This window comes from Stigmatopora nigra, chromosome 14, assembly GCF_051989575.1.
Source record: "Stigmatopora nigra isolate UIUO_SnigA chromosome 14, RoL_Snig_1.1, whole genome shotgun sequence".
In the NCBI taxonomy this organism is placed as follows: domain Eukaryota; kingdom Metazoa; phylum Chordata; class Actinopteri; order Syngnathiformes; family Syngnathidae; genus Stigmatopora; species Stigmatopora nigra.
Genome location: NC_135521.1, coordinates 1,746,974 through 1,769,448, shown reverse-complemented (window position 1 = coordinate 1,769,448; position 22,475 = coordinate 1,746,974). Strand labels below are relative to the sequence as shown.

General features: G+C 43.1%; 4 protein-coding genes and 1 non-coding gene across 6 annotated transcripts; 4 read left to right on the top strand and 1 right to left on the bottom strand.

The window, feature by feature from the left end:
• Positions 1–940: 940 nt before the first annotated feature.
• cops6 (COP9 signalosome subunit 6) lies at positions 941–3,584 on the bottom strand. The gene is made up of 10 exons (XM_077732767.1): positions 3,416–3,584; positions 2,871–2,992; positions 2,680–2,811; positions 2,516–2,604; positions 2,395–2,457; positions 2,287–2,334; positions 2,084–2,198; positions 1,923–2,015; positions 1,374–1,474; positions 941–1,296 (listed from the first exon to the last, which is right to left on the bottom strand). The coding sequence occupies exons 1-10, from the start codon at positions 3,460–3,462 to the stop codon at positions 1,156–1,158; spliced, it is 951 nt and encodes a 316-aa protein (XP_077588893.1). The 5' UTR covers positions 3,463–3,584; the 3' UTR covers positions 941–1,155.
• Positions 3,585–3,949: 365 nt separating this feature from the next.
• On the top strand, positions 3,950–6,431 carry LOC144207343 (F-box/LRR-repeat protein 12). Of its 2 annotated transcripts, XM_077732766.1 has the most exons (4): positions 3,950–4,050; positions 4,114–4,174; positions 4,294–4,369; positions 4,776–6,431. In XM_077732766.1, the coding sequence occupies exon 4, from the start codon at positions 4,776–4,778 to the stop codon at positions 5,823–5,825; it is 1,050 nt and encodes a 349-aa protein (XP_077588892.1). In that variant the 5' UTR covers positions 3,950–4,050; positions 4,114–4,174; positions 4,294–4,369; the 3' UTR covers positions 5,826–6,431. The 2 variants fall into 2 exon arrangements, with proteins under 2 accessions (XP_077588892.1, XP_077588891.1); XM_077732765.1 differs by having other exon boundaries at positions 3,958–4,174.
• A 115-nt stretch (positions 6,432–6,546) lies between these two features.
• trnal-aag (transfer RNA leucine (anticodon AAG)) lies at positions 6,547–6,628 on the top strand. Its single transcript has one exon. It is a non-coding gene; the product is annotated as a tRNA-Leu (tRNA).
• A 342-nt stretch (positions 6,629–6,970) lies between these two features.
• Positions 6,971–16,008, top strand: bod1l1 (biorientation of chromosomes in cell division 1-like 1). The gene is made up of 27 exons (XM_077733377.1): positions 6,971–7,189; positions 7,452–7,576; positions 7,670–7,878; positions 8,371–8,826; positions 8,898–9,047; positions 9,151–9,311; positions 10,496–10,592; positions 10,670–10,796; positions 10,873–10,933; positions 11,088–12,411; positions 12,494–12,534; positions 12,694–12,811; positions 12,877–12,966; positions 13,031–13,065; positions 13,136–13,160; positions 13,241–13,278; positions 13,350–13,410; positions 13,526–13,578; positions 13,639–13,708; positions 13,770–13,807; positions 13,874–14,018; positions 14,163–14,633; positions 14,748–14,812; positions 14,887–14,974; positions 15,046–15,172; positions 15,515–15,580; positions 15,654–16,008. Exons 1-27 carry the CDS (start codon positions 7,073–7,075, stop codon positions 15,775–15,777), a joined length of 4,482 nt encoding a protein of 1,493 aa, XP_077589503.1. The 5' UTR covers positions 6,971–7,072; the 3' UTR covers positions 15,778–16,008.
• Positions 16,009–18,206: 2,198 nt separating this feature from the next.
• Positions 18,207–21,365, top strand: nkx3-2 (NK3 homeobox 2). Its single transcript, XM_077732904.1, has 2 exons — positions 18,207–18,894; positions 20,321–21,365. The coding sequence occupies exons 1-2, from the start codon at positions 18,501–18,503 to the stop codon at positions 20,740–20,742; spliced, it is 816 nt and encodes a 271-aa protein (XP_077589030.1). The 5' UTR covers positions 18,207–18,500; the 3' UTR covers positions 20,743–21,365.
• Positions 21,366–22,475: the final 1,110 nt, after the last annotated feature.

The following is a 22,475-nucleotide window of genomic DNA, read 5'->3' as shown; positions in this document are numbered from 1 at the left end:
CGGACTTTGATTAAAACGACATTGTTAGCATTTGTCAATAATTCCCTCAAGCAGTGATTCCCAACCGCATTACCGGATCACCAGTTGCACCCTGGGAAATGAACCAAATTGACTGAACTACATTAAGAAACAAATATACATAGTATTCTGGCAACCACTTTTTACATGGTAGTCTAAAATTGAGTATTTATTCACTCTAAGCTGAAACACTAGATCTAAGGAACCCATGTACCCTGTTGTCATCATGTATATCGTGTACTTTGGTGCAATAAAGGTTGGGAAATATTAAGAGCATGTGGAAGTTCATTTTGAAACTTGCATATTACAATGGCATATTATAATGCATGAACTGTGCTAGAAGGTCTGGAAGGCAACTATTTGTCCATGTCAGGCAATGAGATAAATATTACAAATAGTTAAGCACTTTACAGTGCGATTTGTTTTTAATCATTAATTTATAATTTACATTACTTGGCCAAATATATGGTTCTGTAAAAAAAACTAAAAACCACGATGTAGAGTGTTGTAGACCATGACAAGACGTTTTTCCCCAATTTACTTGAAAAACTGGGTGTTCCCCAATTTACTTGAAAAACTGGGTGTACATCTTTCGGTATTTTTTTTTTTTTTTTTTTGCCAAACTTTCTCACAAGCCTCAAACGCTCTTCCCTGAGTAAGCACGAATCCATGAACAACCCAGACTCCAACAAATTGCCTTTGGCTTTTTCCTCCCTAAACGCCACATGGGGTCATTAAGTCAAGTTCCTGTACATCAAAAAAACGTACAAAACTGCTGACCTTCCAGCGGAAGAAACACACCTCAAACCCTAAAGGTAGCCACCAAACAGCGGGAAGACGACTTCAAACAAAAAAAAAGTACTTTTAACAAGCTCTTTTAAAAAAAACAGACTTATTTGAAAACACATACGTCTGAGGGGAGTCACATGGAAAAACCAAGTCGATCTTTTATTACATACAGATTCAAATGACAATAAAACGAAGTGTAAATAAAATATGTTCATGTCCAGTGGTAAACAAGAGCCTCTGTTCACCGGCATCGCCAAATACTCCAGCTGGAGCGGTGACACCACGTCGACCTCCCAATAAAACAAAAGAAGAAAAAAAACAAGAAAATATGACTTCCTTGGAGGCGCTTCAGAAGAAAAGTCCCCTCATCCTCCGGCCGATGCCCTGCCGGTCGTACAGGACGTTGAACTTGTTGATGAACTGGTTCATGCTGTTGCACGACTTGGTGATGGTGCCCAAGTAGGCCATGAGTCCCACGTCGTTGCATTGCTTTTGGGAGGGAGACACACAAAAACATATGGGTTAGGGTTAGAAAGGCACAGATTGGAATTTTAGGGTTGTCTTACGTCGTAGAAGTCAGTCTTGAACTTGATGGTGCTGAGGACGGGCAATCTGTGACACAATGCGTTGGCTTCTCGCAGGATTTCATGGTTGAAAGGGACTTCTCCTGTTGGGGTTGGGGGGAAAAGCCCCCCAAAAACGTGTTATTATTCTGAGGCATATTAAATTATTATTTTTTTCTCATAGGAATGTGTTGGCTAATTTCAAAAAGAGACATTTGTTCCTCTTCTGAAGTCTTGAGGGTGCTGCAGTCTAGTCTAACTACGGGCAGGCAAGTAAAGAGTTAAATGTTGGTATATGTACGCTAAGTGTGTCATTTGTGCACTTCCCTACTTGTTTATGTTGACTTCTTATTTATTTGTCTGTTTGTTGTTGTTATGTGTGCACTTTGGTTTAAATCTACATAGTTGTACCTTAACCCTCGACATCAAACAGAAGCGCTGGTGGCATTTTCAGGAGGCCGGCCCGAATTTAACAAGGTGACAAAAAAAGCGGCGTCCCCTTTCAAAAGAAGGAGCCGGACGTGGGGCCGCTAATTAACGAGCGCGTCTCACCCGTTTCCACGGCTTTGACGTATTCCAGAATGATCTTGACGCGACTGTGCAGCATCTTGATGGCGCTGTGCTGGGCGATGAGGTGCTCGGCCACTATGGCAAAGGGAAATGCAAATTAGGGGAGGGATGGATTTCTCACGCCATCCAGCAGCTTCCTTTACCCGTGGAGTTTTCTCCCGTGCCGGTGGCCGTCATGCGGGCCACGTGGTCCACGCCGATCCTCTCGGCCTCCTCCGTGGCCAGGGTGTAGTTCAGCTCGGCGAACAACATGGTGGCCTGCAAAAAAGGACAAACTTTTCAGTATTGTGAAAGGACTCTTGTTTGAACGACTCTTGTAGAGCGACTCTTTTTGAGCGACTCTTACCTCACCGCTGATGATGTCAATGACCGACTCAAAAACACTAACAGGAAGCTGAAATGACAAAATTGGTCGTCGAGCTGCGCCACGCCCACCAGCGAGCCGCTCACTTACGTCCGTGTGCTTGGTCATGGGGTTGAGCTTGAGGAAGAGCGGACTCTCGATGATCTCGCAGACCTGAAGGCAGATGCCAAGTTACAATACGGCGAGTGCCACCCACCATTCCCTCACTCACCTGTTTGTGAATGTGGATGTCGGACGCATCGGGAGGGCCGCCCGTGGTGTACCAACCAAGGAACTCCATTTCTTTGAACACCTGCTTGACTAAAAAGGCACACATTGACTTTTTCTCCTGTGCGGAATACATTGAAGAGCCAAAATGGTTTCGCTGCTACTCACACTGCTCCTCCTTAGTGTAGTAGTACTCCTTGTCGATGTGCACTTTGTCGTCTGTGGTGTGCGAAAGGAGCTCGAAGGAGTTCATCACCTCGATGTTTCGGCCTTCCTGCTTCCCGATGAGAGCGCCGATCACTGGGGAAACGAAAAGGGTAAACGGGGGAATGGCGACTGAAAGGCGGACCGACGCCTACCTTGCATGGGACGTCCCTCCTGTGACCGGATGCGGATCCAGTGGTCCGATATGTTGAGAATGACCAACGGGTGGAGGGCCACAGAGACACTGCCAGTCAAGCCGGAGGCCATGACACTTGGGCTGGCTGTAGATTGATTAATTGATTGATTGATTGACAGCAAAAGAGAGAGAAACACACAAAACACTTCCATTTGTTTACTATAAGCACTTTGCACCCCATATGCTTTTGCCTACTGTGACCATGTTTGAGCGTTTGCATTTTCCATCAGATCCACAGAAGAAAAAAAACATTTTGCAAGAGATTCGGAGAATTGTTGTTTAGATCTATGCATCGGCACATATTGAAGAGAAAATATAGCCTCGAATGAGTTGACAGCTTTACGGCAGGAGCCGCCTGTGTCAGCAAACTCGCATTAGGAGCGCTGATCATAGCGATTTGTCTGCGGGGATAGCAAATTCTGAGTTTGGGAATCGGGAGCAACGATTTGATCGCGGATCGGTGACGCCATAGATGAAAAAGTCATTGAATAAGTGCTAAAAGACTCGCCTGCCCCGTCCACTTCCATTCCACCGCCGTTGCTCGTAGCCATCTTGTCCGGTGAAGGGCGCCTGCGCGGTGCGGGATGGACTTACACGAATGTTGGCCAGAATGACCGTGAAGTACTAAGCAAATATTTATATCTGGTTTCACACGTGTACGTTTCAACCGGAATTTGAACTGGTTTGTTTTTGTTCAAGAGTTTATTTTTATGTTCTGAACATTTAAACTATGGTAATTGGCTAGTTTAGCAGACCGAGAGCACCAATATTGATTTCTATAGTTTGCCATTTTGCGTCGGAGTCATTCACTAAACATATATTTACAAATAATAACCGTGTATTTTTATATACATATTTTTCAACTTTTATAACTGCTTGGTTTGATGTAAACGTCAGAGTTGCAATCAAACCATTGCAGTCTTCAAAATAATTGCAACATTGTTGAGGGTTGATCTGGCGCAAGATGGACAACGATTACTCATTCAGTCGATCCAGCAATAGACATCTAGTCCAAAATATATATTTATATTCTATTTAACTTGTCAACCAGTCGATGTTTCCGACGGAGTATTTTTAAGAGCCCACTTCTTGTGTTTTCACATATTAGTCCGTGTCTCCCCCCAAAAAGAAAGAAAAAGGTGTTCACAATTTTGTTTACATTATGGATGTATTTTCAACGTATAACCTCGACTACCTTCCAGAAAACATTTTAATTGACGTGCTGTCGTATTTGAGCATACGCGAGCTTGTCAAAGTTGGAAGGTGAGAGCTAACGGAGATTGATTCTCCAAAAATAAACATTGCCCATTGTCATCTTGGATAAATGAACTCTTTTTGCATGATTTAAAGTTCCGTGTGGTGTTTAAATGTCGTCTTTGCAGAGTGTGTAAGAAATGGAGACGCCTAGTAAAGGATCAAAAACTGTGGAGACTTGTTGACCTGACTACGTGGAAAGGGGTATGATTTTTGTTGTTGTTGGTTTTAACAATAAAACCAAAATTCCTAGCGTTTAATCAACTGAATTTGCGTTGGAGTCCTTTTGTACTTCATCCTACAAACCGAGCAAGCTGAGTAGTTTTCATATATAGCTTGCTAACACTAAAGTTGATCTTCTCTATGATCTATATAACCTCTATGATCATATTTGGTTTATATGAAAAATGTCCCTATTAAGTTTATAAATGAATGCACAAAAAATAGGTTCATTGTTTTGGCCTCAATAACATTGTGGAGTTGATTAAAAATTGTGTGTTTGCATTGTACTAGTGACCTAATTATCTGCCATTGACAACAACTCAACACAATACAGTAACTATTCATATCATCTTTTTCTCTTTGTCTCTTTCTCTCCGCTGTCAACAAGATGACATCCCGGGTCCTGTGGGTCCTACTACGCCAGTATCTGGGTTGCGGACTCCGATACTTGCGCCTGCACGGTCTCCTCCTCTCCGTCCGAGGAGGTTCTTTCCTCTCGGAAGCATGGCTCAAGTCCCTGTCTGCAAAATGTCCTCGCCTGAGCAAGCTTTACCTCCTGCACGTGGACTTGAGAAGCCTCCCTACATGCCAGATGCTTCCACCCTCCTTGAAAGTGCTGGAGCTGCAAGGCTGCGAACTCAACCCGGGTTTCTTCCAGCAGCGGGACCCTCCGGCTTCCCCTCCCGAGAACGCGCAGGCCGCTTCCGGCGTCCGGGAGAGAGAAAGCGCTCGCCACGCCCCGTCGGGGATTTCTATCGAATGTTTAATTCTTAAAATGGTGCCCTCTTTCAAGGACCAGCACTTGCAGAGTCTGACGTCGTGGGAGAGGCTCAGTCGGCTGGAGTTGTGCGACACCTTCCGCGTAACAGCCAACGGGCTCCGGGGGTGCGCCGCCAAAGAGGGCGCCTGCGGTTTGGAGGGTCTGTTCCGTCTCAAATGTCTGGGGATGAGCGTCACCACGCGGAAGGGCTACCAGAGGCCCGTGGCGTCCTCGGGGCTGGGCTCCGGTTGGCTCGGCCTGGAGGAGCTGAGCCTGGGCGGTAAAGAAGTGTTACCTGGGCTTCTCTACGCCAGTCGCCTGAAGGACCTGAAACGCCTCTACTTGAAGGCCTGCACGCTGGGCGAGAAGCAGATTGTGCACAACTGCAAAAAGCTCCGTGACATTCCCGGCTTCCACAGACTGGAGTTTTTTGATGTAGTCTTTCAACCTCGCCCGTGCTCGCCCGAGGGGGAGGAGGACGCCGGTGAAGGGGAGCGGGAGGACCGGGGGGAGAACGCCGGCGCCAGCGCAGAGAATGACGGTGGCGAGCAAAGCCGGCCCGATCAGCTGATTCAGAATCTGAGTCGTTCTCTGGCTGTCCTGTTGCCATGCTGCACTCTGGCCTTCACCAATTGCTCCGTCCAAATAAATCCAGATTCACCAACGCATCCAGATTAACCATCGCAAGACAGAGACGCAGTTTTACAATTGTGGGAGGTTAGGATAGAGAAATGGTTCCAAAGTTACTACCTGGAAAAGTTACAATTTGTCATTGCATAGTGAACTGTGTTGTTGTTAGATTTGCATTCAAAACTTGAAAGGTGCCGCTGGATTGGTTGGAACCAAAACCTGTGGCTGCAACGGCCCTTCAAGGGCAATTTGGACACGTCTTACCTCGTGCCATTTTTGACATTTATGTGCTTTGGGGTTTTTGGTGGTGAAGATTTCATGTTTGTACATAGAAAAAAAAGCAGGTGCTAGTTCTCTTTTCATCTCCTGCATCAAGTGCAATCCCAAAATGCATTGCATTTGCAATGACACTTGTTCCTAAAATAGACAATAGGCCAATTGTATTTAGATTGTATAAAGTTCTGCTAAAGATCATGGATTTTCTATTCCACCTATCCTCAGTTAGGTAATTACAGTGTTTGTAAACTACATAAGTCCATGCGTTTTCTATTGCTAATGTGTCTTATTCCTCCCAAAGTTAAGTAAAGCACTGTATTACCAATTCCAACTTTTGTTTCCTGCCTTAAATAAAAGTGCCATTTTCTGTCATCTTTGAAAGGTATTATTATCAATCATTTAATGACATGAATAGACAAGTCACAGAATTGGTGTGTACGCCTGAGAGCTTTCAAAATGTTTTTATACCCTGATTCTCAATTGATGTCATAACGGTAGCGTGGCCGAGCGGTCTAAGGCGCTGGATTAAGGCTCCAGTCTCTCCGGAGGCGTGGGTTCGAATCCCACCGCTGCCAGAATGTTCTTTTGTATGAAATTTTAAGATGAATAGCATATTACATGTATTAGTATATAGCATTATTGCACTGATTTTGTAGTTTTATCTGTAATACGTGTCGACCAACTTTCATACGTATTTTCTAGTATCATTAAATTAACTGGTGAGAGTTCTGTTCTGTTTTCTAAATTCTGTTGCTTTATTGTATTGATTATTTATTGTCATTATACAACTAGATTTAAAGATCTATTTATGTCGCACACTTTTTATTTCTTTTTATTCCCTCTGCTTGCATTTATTTTTTAAACCGGTGAAGCCTTGTTGTATTACCGGTTCTGGTCAATCATTTCCGGGTTGAAAACCTCCGCCACCCTCCGCCATTCAACAACAACAAAAAACATCGCCCGCGTTCCGTCCCAATGTTTGAAATCCATGGCCACAATTAAATAAATCGAATCGAAATATGGCGAGTTTACCACCAGGGGATCCGCAACTTGTATCGATGATCGTCAATCACCTTAAAACAGCAGGTCTCTTTGACCAGTTTAGGAGAGACTGCCTCGCAGATGTCGACACTAAGGTAAGATCGGATAACTTCATTTTTAATAATATAGTATACTATTGCAATGTTTAGATGTCCAACGTAGATCGGCTTCGTCAATAGAGCTAAACAACCAAAATACTACTGTCACTGCCATCATCGTACTGCTACTACTACAGTACTACAACTTTGCTCATTTCAAAATAGCACAAACATTAGAAATCCGCATTATTTTAAAGATTAATCAAGAGTAAGCTAATTTCCTATTGCATACTACAATGTAACATTGTATCCTTTGCAGCCAGCTTATCTAAACCTGAAACAGCGAGTGGACAACTTTGTCTCCAATCACCTGTCCAATCACACATGGAGTCCTCAGTTGAACAAAAACCAGTTGCGAAACAACATCAGACAACTTGTCTTGCAGTCAGTGTTTATGTTTATTGTCTCCCCCCAATTCTCACTTCATTTGGTCAAACCGTGATGTCAGCATGTCCATCTTGCTCTTGCCCCCCTCAGATCCGGCATGCTGGAGCAGGGGGTGGATAGGATCGTCGCCCAGGTGGTGGACCCCAAAGTCAACCTCATTTTCAGGCCGCAGGTGGAGAAGGTGGTCCATCAGCTGCTGTCGCCCGGTACCAGCAGCGAGGAACCGGCGGCGCCGCCCCCTCCACCGCCACCGCCGCCCTCAACGGAGAACAACGTGGACGCGGTTGTTCTTCAGCAGGGTACGTTTGATACCGACTTTAGTTCTGCTAACTACTTGTGTATTATCCAAAGTTCTAGATGGGCCAATGTGTAGCGTTGATTCATTCATTTCATGGTACTTTTTATTTTATTAATATTTCCATGTTTGCAAAATCTGCCTCATTTAGTTTATCACAGACCTGGGGGATAAAAAAACGATAATCATCGTGAAATAATAAACGATAATATTAAAAACTTTCAATCAGAATTCCATAATTATATACTGCAATTACACCACGCGACCACCACAAATAATGGGGGCGCTGTGAACGCTATTTCCAGACCAAGTTGATTCTTTTATTTATTTCCTATTGCACAGCAACTTTTGGTCTGAAGGCAAATTAATTTGAAGTTTCAAATTTGAAACAAAAAAGGAGGTACTTATGTAACTTCCAATGTTGGTAGCAACTACAGGGAGGCTTTCTTATGTGTCATTTTGGAAATTACATAATTATTAAAATTCATGTGTGCAGCCTCATCGTCCACGCCACCGTCCACGACACCCCCGGGCGTCATGTCCATCCTGGACACCATTACTTCTCTCAACCAAGAGGCCAACGTCAAGGCCCCCGAAAAGGAGTGCAAACCCTCGGATGAGGACGGCGAGCCGGACGCGAATATGGAGGTGGAGGACGACGTCAAGACTGAAGAGGAAGACGTGGACCGAGTTAAGCCTCAGACCGAAGAATCAGAGGCGATTGTGGACGATCCACTGGATGCGGTGGACGTCAGGAAGGAAATAGACGCGGAGGAGGTCAAGGTGAAGAATGAGGAAGAGGAGAAGGAGAAGGAGGAAGAGCCAAAAAGCGAAGGTGAGGCTGAAGAAAAACCCAAAGTGATTCCGAAAACCAGTGGCAAACATTCTGAGGAGAAGCTGGAAGAAGATGGCTGCCAAGCCAAGCAGAAAGCCAAAGAGAGAATCAAAGAAGGTCACTTGCTGCTTCATTTTGTGTCTTGTTTTGCTTTGCATCCATGCTAATCTGGTGTTGTGGTCATGCAGAGTATTCCTTGGAGGACTCCGACTTGGACGGCCTGAGTGACATCACCGTGAGTTCCGTGCACACCAGCGACCTGTCCTCATTTGAAGGGGAGAGCGACGACGACCAGCCCTTGTCCGATTCCTCCTCCGATGGCGAGCGACCTTCTGATGGTCTCACTTTTTCTCTTCATTAGTGCCAACATTGTGGTTATGACATACAATTTGATTTGAAAAGCTTATCAAAATAATTCCTATGTGTCCACCAATATTTCAGGAGTGAGTTCCGACAAGAAAGATGGCGGCGAGGAGACGGGAGAAGAAGGCAGAGAGAGCAAACCTCGGCGCAAAGCCTACGTGCACAAGCCCTTCCTCTATTCCCGTTACTATAGCGACTCGGATGACGAGGTCACGGTGGAGGAACGCCGGCGATCTGCTGTGAGTCCAGCCGGGTCTTTCCTAACCTCAATATTTTCCAATCGGCTGAGTCAAGTTAGCATTGCAAAACAATGGCATTCTAGATATTTATATATTGAGTAGAAAATACAGGCAGGTTGAGGCCTTTAAAAATACTTATCTACTAATCTGTGTTAACAATTGGAATGGAATTGGGATTGGAATGGGATTGGAATGGGATTGGAATGGGATTGGAATGGGATTGGAATGGGATTGGAATGGGATTGGAATGGGATTGGAATGGGATTGGAATGGGATTGGAATGGGATTGGAATGGGATTGGAATGGGATTGGAATGGGATTGGAATGGGATTGGAATGGGATTGGAATGGGATTGGAATGGGATTGGAATGGGATTGGAATGGGATTGGAATGGGATTGGAATGGGATTGGAATGGGATTGGAATGGGATTGGAATGGGATTGGAATGGGATTGGAATGGGATTGGAATGGGATTGCAATGGGATTGGAATGGGATTGGAATGGGATTGGAATGGGATTGGAATGGGATTGGAATGGGATTGGAATGGGATTGGAATGGGATTGGAATGGGATTGGAATGGGATTGGAATGGGATTGGAATGGGATTGGAATGGGATTGGAATGGAATTGAAATGGAACGGAATTGGAATGGAATTGGAGTAGAATTGGAGTAGAATTGGAGTAGAATTGGAGTAGAATTGGAGTAGAATTGGAGTAGAATTGGAGTAGAATTGGAGTAGAATTGGAGTAGAATTGGAGTAGAATTGGAGTAGAATTGGAGTAGAATTGGAGTAGAATTGGAGTAGAATTGGAGTAGAATTGGAGTAGAATTGGAGTAGAATTGGAGTAGAATTGGAGTAGAATTGGAGTAGAATTGGAGTAGAATTGGAGTAGAATTGGAGTAGAATTGGAGTAGAATTGGAGTAGAATTGGAGTAGAATTGGAGTAGAATTGGAGTAGAATTGGAGTAGAATTGGAGTAGAATTGGAGTAGAATTGGAGTAGAATTGGAGTAGAATTGGAGTAGAATTGGAGTAGAATTGGAGTAGAATTGGAGTAGAATTGGAGTAGAATTGGAATGGGAATTGGAAATTTTAATTTAAATCTCATTCATGTATAATGACAATAAAAGCTTTCAATTCAATTTGAAAATGGTGTTCTAATGTATTTATTTTGTCTCTTCAGGCTAAAGACAAAGAGGAGCGTCTGCTGAAAAGACAACAAAATCGGGAGCGAATGGAAGAGAAGCGCAAGCAGAAAGCAGCGCAGGCAGAAGAACAAGGTAACCCTCATTTGACGTCACATTCAAAATATAACCGTTAAGCGCTCAACGGGTTGCTGGCATTCCCTCCCTTTCAGATCATAAAAAACAGAAGAGCTCTCAGTCCGCCGGAATGGAGACGCCGCGAGCTAAAGAAGCTCGCAAGGAGCGGAAAGTGCTGGAGAAGAAAATGGCGCTCAACAGAAAGAGGAAACTAGATTCCAGGTGACCCTCCAAATAATCTTTTATTCTTATTTTCTAGTCTCTTATTTACATGGGGGATGTTTTTCTGTTTCCGCAGGAACCAGGGAGATGCCAGCAGCAAGAAAAAAGGAGAAACGGGAGAAACCTCTAAAAAGACAGTACGTTTTAACCGTCATTAGATTTAGCACAATCACGGCCAATCACAGCGTACCAGGAGACAAGCAAAACAACCAATCAGAGCTAGGAACAATTTAGCTTGCAAAATCTGAATGAAAAATGATAGAAAATCGATACATTTTGTGTCTTCTTTAGGAAGTCAAATCGACGTCATCGCGCAGCCTCCAACAGAAGACACTGAAAAATCCATCCGAGTCTTGTCCGCCCTACGACAGGCACGGAAAGACGGGCGTCTCGGAAGAGTCGCCCGACGCTAAGAAGCTCCCCGACAAAAACCGCACGCATTCCTTCATCCTGGACTTGGAACTGGGCTCCCAGGAGGCTCTCCGGCAACGCTCCGTAGGGAAGTTCGACCGGCCGTCGCGCAAGGACCGCAAAGAACGAGATCGCGCCACCTCCGACGATGTCGTCATCCCTAAGATCAAGCCCAAGCAAGAGAAGAAACAAGAAGTCCCGCTCAGCCCGCAGAAGGATGTCGCCCCCGCCAAGGCGCCGTCCGACGACAGGAGCGAGAAAAAGCCCAAGGTGAAGAACGACAAGAAGTCGTCCGGCGCCAAAGAGCAGAAAAGCGAGACGGACGACAAGAAAATGCGGGCCCAGTCTGTCGAAAAGGACAAGAAAGACAAGTCCAAAGAGAAGGAGAAGTTCAAAGTTGCTTCTAAGCAACCATCACGAGGGGATTCTTCGGAGGAGCGCCGAGCAGAGGCCACGCCCACGCCGACAGTGGACGCTGTGGCGAGTAAGAAGAAGGAAAAACACTCTAAAGACGTTCCGAAAAGACCCAAAAGCCACAACGAAGACCGGCAGGGTGACAAGGTCAAGCTCAAGATGGACGCCAAAGAGAAGATAAAAAGCGAACATGGCGCCAGAATGCCTATTGACGGCGATAAGTCTCCCAAGAGGGTCAAAACAACGGAGAAAACGAAAATGGCCGACAAATCCAAACCCAAGGAGGAGCCCAAAAGTCCTGCCGTGTCTAAGGCGGACAAAAAAGCTCACGTTTCGGACCTAAAGGGGAAGGAAAAGAAAAAGGGTGTTGGCGTTGGGAAAGAGCAGAAGAGAAATGTGGATGAAAGTGGTAAGAAAAAAGCTGACAAGAAGGAGAAGGAGAGTCGGCAGGAGAAAAAAAGCAGGGTTGAGAAGGTCGAGTTGAGCCCGATGCCCGCCCCGCCCACAGTCCCCCCAGAAGCTGACGCCCTTCTGACCCTCATGGACGTCTGTGCCTCGGCCATGGACGCCCGTCTTCACGAGGCGGGCGACAACGAGCGCGCCGCCCCACCCGTGACGCTCCAGGACGCCGACATGAAGATGAAAGAGGCCGCCCTGGCGCTGCTCTCCATGGACCCCCACAGCGCCGCCTTGCCCCCCGGTTTCATGAGTCACGAAACCAAGGAGGATCCAGAGGAGAACCTGTCGGAGTTCTCGGCCCCGCCCCCTGACCATCAATGGGACAGCCAAGGTGAGCGAACAGGAAAATATGTTCGTCCCTGTCACGGGCGGACATCTTTTTTATCAAGTTTTTGTGCTTGTTTTCTTTTCAGAGAAGTCCGGACTGGATTCCACCAATGCTGACACTTTAATGGTAAATAGACATCTTTTTTTGTTTAATGGACAACAACAACAAACAAAAACTAGTCTATAGCATAATAATGTTTTTACTAACATTGATGGAAGGAGATGTCCAATCCATTTTGCCTGGGAGGGCTGATCAATCTCAAATATGCTTGTTTTGTTTTTCTAGAAAGAAGACCCGAAGACCCAAGAAAGTCCTACTCTGGAAGAAGAGTCCATAACCGAAAAAGAAATGGATGCTAACTCACAGCCAGCTGAAGAAAAAACAATGCCCGCTGAGGAACATGGTATTAAAAAAAACTTCATTTCTGGAATTGAGAATGTTTGTTTTTGACATCACTTCTTCTCACAGAAGATGTTGTTGATCCGGAAAAAGTGGAGGAGAACCCCGATGTGACCCCTTGCGAGACCCCGACTCTTCCACACGTTTGCACTCCGCCAGGTATGCTCATAAAACCATACATGTTGTCAAAACATATTTATTTATTGTCCTGTGTCCTTTGTAGAGACAACCCGAGAGGACGAAGACACAAAGACTGAAGTGAGTGTGTTTTCATCCTTCCTTTCTTGAATGGTCCAAAACAAAACTAACAATTTCTTCTGAATTACAGGCAGGCCAAGTGGAACTCAGTCCTGGTAAGTCAATGAAAAAGCTACAATTTCAATAGAGTATTGATTGTTTTTTTATTGTTTTTTTTTCACTTCCAAAACACTAGATGGGAAAAACCAGGAAGAGAACTGCACTGCTCCAATTGTAAGTTTAATATTTTATTACCATGTCTTTATTATTGATTTATTCATAGAATGTACCATTGTTTGGTTTAGGGGGAACTTCAAAGTCCGGTCACAGAAGCCAACAGTGTGACAGAAGTGGTCCAACCAGAAAGTAAGTACTGCTTATTTACTGCATTTTCTCGCATATAAGCCACACCCTTAAAATGGCCTCAAAATTGTTGAATTTTACAATTGTTTATATTATTTTTGTTGACAATCAATTCCAGATGAGAGTTCTGATGTCCATGTGGAGCGGAAGGAGTCGGAAGTTTGTGAAAAGGTCAACTTTTATTCATGCATAGCACAAAATATCCATACTAATGGTGTTTTTTTTTTGCAGCAGGAACGTGGACGAGGCCGACGGAAACGAAAACTATCCACTCAAAATGTGGCGGCAGTCAATGATAGCGGTAATATTTGTTTGTATATATTGTAAAGAATTTTTTTGTTTTTGATGACCTTAATGTTCAGCAGTTGAAGACCAGGATGGGAAAGAAGCCATGATGGAGGTCAGTTGGAAAGTTGACTAGTTGTGGAAAAAAATCACTATAAATGACTTTTGAATTGGTTTGTAGGAACGCCAGCCGCCAAATGTCCTGGACGTGAAAATGCCACGTCGGGGGCGATCGTCCAAAGCCTTGGACGAGGGGGAGGAGCCAAACCAGGCTGGGAAAAAGGAACAGACGCCCAGTCGGAGGGGGAGACCATCCTCCTCCAAAGGTAGGACACCCGGAATGTGTCTTTATGTTTTGTTTTGTTTTTGTTACATTTTGTTTTGTTTTAATATCGATTTGAGTGCAAATTTACATTTTTTTTCAATTGCCCCAACCAGACTTCATTTTTTTTGGACTTTGGCATTTTCAGATGAACCAGCGCCGAAGAAGAGGAGGTCTTCAAAGACCTTAGAAGCTCAAGAGGGAGACCAGACGTTGGGGAATTCCACAGTGGTGGACGCCAGCGAGGAGACCAATGCGTTAATCATTGACGAGACTGAAACCGCCACCACTGAGGAGACCTCGGAGGACGCCCCCGGGGAGTCCAATGAGGACACTTGCCCAAGTGAGGAGGCCCAGCAATTGAAGAAGGAGGAAGCCATTGAGGAAAAAAGCCAGGAAGAACCTTCCAAGGATGAAGAAAAGCCAGAGGAGAAGGAGATGAGCAAAGAAGCGAAAGAGGAACCCGCGGATTCTGTTGGCAAAGATGGCGAAGGGGAAATGGTGACTACGGAAACCAGTGAAGAAGCCTCCAAAGAGGAGGAAGATGTCCACAAAGAGCTGGTGGAGGACACAAGGGAGGAGCCTCTGAAGGTGCAAGGAGAGGACCAACCAAACGTCGGTGAGTAAAATTGTGGAGGAACATTTTCCTTCAACTGTCCAAAGTCCCAAAATTGTCCTCCCATGTGATGTTTGTGCCATTTTTGGTGTCTAAATGGATGACATTTTCTCGCAGATTCTCCATCGGCGAGCCTTTCCAAAGACAACGAGGAGATGGGTGGCGAGAAGAAAGCTGATGCCGTACGTTAAAATCCTCATCTCTCACTTTCCGTTCAACTGTCACCAGAGGAAAAATGTGGGTGGGTTGCTTTCAGGTGGACGAGCCGCAGAGCCCCGTTCCCAAGAAGCCCGCCCGGAGGGGAAGACCGCCCAAGACGCCGGTGACCCCGTCCGATGGCTCAGGTGCGCCTTTGTCATTTTTCCTTCGTGGCTGGAAAGAAAAGAACTAGTTTGCGTCTTTTTCCCCACGACAGAGAAAAAGGAGAAAACGGAAGCCACAAGAAATGACGAGGACGACAACGGCGAGGACAAAGATGAGGACGGCAAGGAAGCGAAGGGTCGGGCCACCACGCGATTGGCGTCTCGACTGGAAGCTGAAAGGTCAGACAGAAAATACACCATGACGAGGATATAAAACAACATTCTGTCAGAGTGAAAAAAATACTTTATTTTCAGGACTATACATTTACACCAGCCAATGGTAGTGGAAAAAAATATATATAAGTATAGTATTAGTTCCGCGACTTATAGTCCAGAAAATACAATAAGTTGCACTTCAGTATTAAAATACAATAAGTTGCACTTGAGTATTAGTTGCAAGCCCAACCAAACCAACAAAAAATAATGCTTATAGTCCGGGAAATATGGCAGTTGCATTTTAATTTTTGGAGCATTGAATTCATATCACAACAAATAATTTCTCCATTTCTTGTTTTTGTGCAGAAATAAGCCCAGCAAACCATCTACCCGAGCCAGCCGACAGACCGGCAAAGACGAACCCGCGGCGCGGTGAGTTTATCTTGACTTCCTAAAAAAATGGCGACTCTTGAACTCATCATTTGCGCTCCTTTGTCTACCACAGCGGGGCGAGGGGCCGGGGAAGCGGCGCCAAGGGGGGCCGCAAATCCGAGCCCGGCCTTCCCTCCGCGCGGTCGCGGGGCGGCCTCAAGTCCGATGAGCCCCCGGCTAAGCGAGCTAAGCGCTGACATCTCCCTATTGATGGCGGTTCCATCACACACGGCACCATTCCGTTGTATTTTCCACACAAAATAGGACCGTATTTTAGCTTGATTTTTATAGTTGATTATTCATTCTGTGAATGACAAAATGTCTCTCTTCGGCTTGTACTCTTTGTATTTTTTTAATCTGTACTATCGTCAACATGTTAACCTAGTTTCTTTTTTTTTATAAGATGCAAATTAAATGCATGTATGTTAGCATTTTTTTGTATGTATTTTTTGTCCCCCCCCCCATCCCTGTTTTTCTGGCATGTGGGTGAAATTCCTCCCAGCTCACTTAAAAGGCCTCCTTCCCCTTTTCCCTTCCCTTTTCTCCCACTTTTAGACCTTGAGCTTGATTGAGTGTGCCATCCAGATGGGGATGATGGGATATTTGGTGAGAATTTCTTTTTTAAAGCGGGCGCCATTTATTGCAAATGAGTCTTGGCAGGCACCCCCACTGCCGCCCCTCTTTTTTTTTACGCCATCTGAACACAATTTGGCAGCAATTCTTGACGATCAGGGTGTGCTTATGAGATGTTAAAAAATTGGGGGCGTTACCATGACACTGTTTGGCTATATTTCTTTTAAAAACACTAGATTTAAGTTACAAGATGAGGCAGGTTAAGAAGAGAGAAATAGCTAATGTGCCATTTAAGTTGATTTCCTCACTGTACAGCGGGTAAGCAGCTATTATTATTATTTATTATTTTAGGATATTAAGGCATCATGTCTCTGTTGCGAAAGAGGAAAGGAGGAAAAAAAAGAAGCCACTACTATAAACTGTTTCCCGGCAGAGTCATTAAGTGCAAGCATATCATCTTTCATATTTTTTTGGGGGGGTGTAAGTTTTTCTTTTTGCCCGCAGAGGGAGCCATTTTCTCTACAGAAATGGCCTATGCATTTTCTTCACTTTTGCAAGAAATTATGAGCATGCAGTAATACTAAAACAGGTTTGGAGTCAATCTATTATCGCATATTCATTGAATGATTATTTTTTCATATGTTGATAGACTACAAATGACTAGAAATATATACTGGTTCTCCATTCAAAACAGCTTGAATACAGTAATGTCTCATATTTGCTTTAGAATTAAGTTGATTCATATTGTAAGTCATGATTCATTGAAATGTTGTTTATAAGCTATTCTAAAATTGAGACATAGGGTTAAAAAACATTTCATCTTTAAAATAAATACATATTTATTTTTTTAATCGTTACTACCTTAACCTTTTTTGAGGCAATGGACTATTTTTGGTCATAAACAATATCTATATATTGGAAATGATTATTTGTTAAACAATATATTATTGCTATGTTTATTATTATATGTAATTATAAATATGACCAAAAAGTGCTAAAATATTGATAAAAGTCAAAGTAATGACGATGAAATCAATAAAAACAGAACTAGACTCTCGTTCATTTGCCCTCCTAGTCAAAATAGATTGGAATGTGAAAAAAATATATCCTTAATATGAATTAAAATTATCAGATGTATCTGTTATATCTATTTTTTCCCTAAATTTTATTTTCTGCAGAATAAATGATAGTGTATTGGCTAGTTAACTTATTTGTTCATTCACCTAAATGTGCAACACTTCTATATCCTTATTTGCATGATCCAAATCGATCATAAAATGTATTAATGACCTTTTAGAGGTATGCACATTTTTAATATTCATTTTCATTTAACTTCTGCAGAAATTATGTTCTGTATTGTCCAAAACACGAAGGGGTAAATGCATTTCTGTTTTCTTTTTTTGAAGAATAACATATCAGTTATTTGTATATTCCACATTCAATTGATTTGTTTACAGATACCAGGCAAGTATATTTTTTTATTTATGCAATGCCTCAGTCGTATATTTAATAATAAAATAAATGAAGGCCTCCTTAATTACATAGTCGCTTAGAGCTTTTTACATTAGAAATTATTCGTTATTGCGTGTTTTGTTTAAGTTTGCCTGTTGTTTGTGTTTTAAAATAGCTCCTTCATATGGCCAATTTCGGAATGCAAAATACAAACAAATAACATAAGCGCTTATTTATGTGCAACAACACAAGTGGCAAGAAAGAAAAATGAAAATTAAAATGTAGTTTTTGCAATAGCAAATTCCAAAAATTAATGTGTTGGGTTGTATAGCGCACACGTTGAAATGATAGTGATACATGGTTGCATTCAAGATAATTGAACTTGGGGAAGCTATCGTTGACTAAACTACTTTTGGATACATTGTGATGAATATTCATCACTATCAAACTGGCAAATCTGGGCATGTTTTTATTTTGGTTTCAAAAAATATATATTAAAAAGTAGTTTGTCACAACATGTCCGAGTCCGGTGAAGGCACCGTGACGTCATTTACGGTCGTCAATACGGAAGTGGTTTACACCTAACTCTCAGCCATTGGGGGGCGGAGCTCGGAAGCTGTCAGTCACAGGTAAGGCAGGACCCAAAAAAATGAAAAAGTTGTTTGAAAAGGGCCGGAGCTCCAAGTCATCCCGCGCTGATGGCACAGCAATGCGGAGGGGCAGCATCGCGTCTGCGGACTTAGCAGCGACCGGTTCCCGCGGGGATGCGAGTGAGAAAGCGGCCCTCAAGCGGATTTCCATGTTCAGCTGTGGCGACGCTGCAATTCGGATGATTTGACGCCGAGCCGAGCGACCACGCCACTTGACTTTTCAACTTTTCCCCCCTTACCCCAAAATGGCCGTCCGAGGCAACTCGCTCACGCGCTTCTCCATCCAGGCCATCCTAAACAAGAAGGACGACGACCGGCACTTGCCAGATCTGGACGTGTGCTTCTCCAAGACAACGTGCTGGAAAATATTCGGGGACGTGCCCGCCGCCTCCGGGGAGCCGCCCGAGAAGAGCTATGACTCGGACTCGGGGCTCAGCGTGGACAACGAGCCTAAGGCTGCCGGGATCGCGCAGGGACGGAGGGCGGAGAAGGACGACAGGGAGGACAGGGAGGACAGGGACGCCCGGGACGCTGGGGCCGTCTCGGACGTGATGGAGGAGAGTCCCCAGGAAGAGACGGACCACGAATCGGCGGCCGCGGACCATGGGAAGAGCGACTGCGAGCTACACAGCGCCGCCGGTAAGGAAAGATCGCCAAATTAAGCGCCAAATTAAGTGCCAAATTAAGCGCCAAAATAGGCGCCAAAATAAGGCCATTTACGCATGCACGATATAGTAAGACATGCAGTATAAATACAATTTCAGCAGTATTAAAGTTTTGCAAGGATGTTAATGATGTGTTTGAGGTCCAATCGTATTCATGCGTATTTAGTGATAAATATATGTTCGTTTTAAAAAAATACAGGATTTTAGAATAATCATCTTTTTCCTTTTTTTTTAGTAATTTGTGTAGTGCACATTCACATTTAAAGTGACAACTTAATTTACGGGAGAGAGCAGAATAGCATTTGAGTGTTAAATTTCCCATTAGGGATCAGAGGTTCATCCATTCAGAAATATGTTTATCACATGCATTATCATTTAGAACATATTTAAAAGTTTGTCATTGCAATGTACGTTAGAATAGAATATTTTCTTTTACTAATGGCTATTAAGTTCTGCATATGAGGCCTATGCTAAGCTGCCCTTTCTTTGGCCCTGCAAAATACTTTATGGCGACCATTATTATTTCTTTAAATATATAAAAAAAACAACAATTGTTCACTCTGCACGTATTGACTTAATTACCACACCCACTACATCTAGGGAAAAGTCAAATTCAAATGCATGCAGAGTTTCACATTTTTTTTACAACTAATTCTTTGAAATAATAACATTTACATGTAAAAATAAGTTTGCAGTATTCCATAAATTTGCACTTAGGCATCTTGCAATGCAACATTCAAAATGAAACGTTTATAAAGATGTGTCCTCGCGATATGATGCTTACTGTATTTCTGATTAATTTAATTTCTGCATGAAAATTGATATGATGAAAAAATGTCTTGGGACAAAATGGGGTTGGATCTATTTCATATTTCATGCGCCCCGTTTAGTTGATCTAACAAGCATCTTATATTAGGTAAACTCACCAAAATTGTAATATTTGATGCTTTAGATGAGGGAACTATTTTAATCTCATTGAAAGATATTACTGATTGGAAAAGTTTGACATCCAATATTGTCAAAATTCCATATTTTTCTCTCCGTAAAGGTTTTTACAACTCATTTTAAATTTTTCTGAGCATCCTCACTAGCCTCGCGGTCAAATTGCATTGGACGTGAATCGCCATCAATGGCAGGCTTGCCCTTAAAAATAAAATAACGTCTATATATCTCTGAGCGATAATATTCTTGCAGTAGAAGCATTGGGACTGCCCCCGATCCAATCGGGAATCGAACCCGAGCACTTCATTTTTAGCACATATATTTTTTAATGGAAATTTAAAGTCTACAAAGCAACAAGATATCATATCCTTGTCCCGATAGCTTTACAGCAAGCAAATATTACCACCCAAGCATTGCTAAAATACCCACATTGGCCTGTGTGTCTCCCCCCTCCACAGACTCCAGCGGCAAAACAAAGTGCGGCGGCGAGTATTTCAACCTGAGAAAGAAGCGTTCCCGAGCGGCCTTCTCCCACGCGCAGGTCTTCGAGCTGGAGCGTCGCTTCAACCACCAGCGCTACCTGTCCGGGCCCGAACGCGCCGACCTGGCCGCCTCCCTCAAGTTGACGGAGACTCAGGTGAAGATCTGGTTCCAGAACCGCCGCTACAAGACCAAGCGTCGGCAGATGGCCGCCGACCTGATGGCGTCCACGCCGGCCGCCAAGAAGGTGGCGGTCAAGGTTCTGGTACGCGACGACCAGAGACAATATGGCCCCGGAGAGGTGCTGAGACCCCCATTGCTCTCCCTGCAGCCTTCTTACTACTACCCGTACGCGTACTGCCTCCCCGCGTGGACGCTTTCGTGCGCAGGGAACCCGTGAAAAAAAACCAAGGGACTCTATTTATTTGGACTTTTTTTTTCTTCCCCAATTTTCTACCTTTTCATGCTTTAAACGTCCCTTGGATGTCCATGAAGGACAGGACCTCAAATTGGACATTTGTTGGTTTTCTATTTCCATCCTACCTCTGCAGTGATTGACAGTTTTATTTTTTTTTGACTTTTCATTCATTTGCAGGTTGTGTTTTCAACCCTTCCCCCATTTTTTCTCATTGTTCAGCTCTGTTTGCAAAGGTAAGACATATTTGAGCACTTTTTTTCTTGGAAGCATTTAAATAGAAGCAAAAAAAAGCGGAAGGTTTTCTTTATAATCTAATGTGTGTTTTTGTTCTTGTGTTTTTGGATGGTTCAAAAAAAATGTTTAAAACATATCAGGCTTTTGCTATTGTTGAGGCTGTTTAAGTTCAGATTCAAAGAAATAAAGAAATGTTCAAAGAAAATAAGGAAAACATGTTTGGGATTAGAGACAAATGGGATTTTTTTTTTTTTTTTCCGCGTGGCTGCCAATAAATTGAGAATTTAGCTGACAAACAAAAACCCATTTGTTTAAAGTAGAGCCATCTTTGGATCAAAATTGCATTATAATTAATATCCTGAGTTGGAATACCGCATGGGGTCAAATTCTGTCTGCCAGAGGTCAAGTGAGATAGGCTCCAGCACCCTGTGACTCTGACATAGACATATTTTGGGGATCTTAACGCATTGTTTATAATAATAATAAAATACACTGTCATATCCAAGTGTATACATTCCTCTATGAAATGCAAGTGACAAATTTATTTGTTACAATCAATCTTTCTCACATTATTCATGTGGCCTTTTCATTCCTGCCATGAAAAAAAAAACAGACCAGAATTAAGCAATTGGAAATTGAAGTAAAAGACATAGTTAAAACTATATGAATGCAAGTAACAAGCTTTTTAAAAAAGATAAAATTAGCCTTAAATTAGACTATAATGCCACAAAATGTTAACTTTTCTTTCATGCAGTGTTGTTTCATATCTACTAATCAAAATTGATGTGTACATCATAATACCTAGAGCATGTTTTATGAAAGAATGTCAATATTTAAAGAATGCTTTTTATTTTTTAGGTAAATGACAACAAACAAATATGCTATTTGGACTCTCTTGATATCTGAGAAGATTTTACTTTGGGGGCTTTCAGCAGATGCTCATCAAACAAATATGGAAAACAAATACACACACGGGCCAGTTTTTCGGGTTATTTTTCAAATACACCGTGTGTACATGACAGTGGTTTTAGCACTTGATAATATATCTTATCAACAGAGTTAAATCACACAAATGAGGCCTGAACTTGATCTCTGATTTTCAACGTGGCTTTAAGAAATCCCAGGTGCTCATTCTCCCTCGTCTTCATCCAGATTGGAGGAGAAATGTCTTCCAAAATGGGGCAGATGACAACTTTTATAAAAAATAGGCCTTATTATATTGTTCAAAGTTTGTCATGTCTTACTGTTGTGCAGCCACCGATGCTCAGTTCGAATCCATTTGAAATTCTTCTTATATTTGATGTTTATTGCAAAATTCAAGCGTGCAAATACAACTACAATTATCTTTCAATGGGGGCCTAAAATGTCCCAGAAACCGCAAGTTTGAGACCCCTACTCTGTATGTATAATACATATAAGAAAATAATCATGCATGAAAGGGTTAAAATAGTATTTATATTTGTATTTATTATTAAAATCAG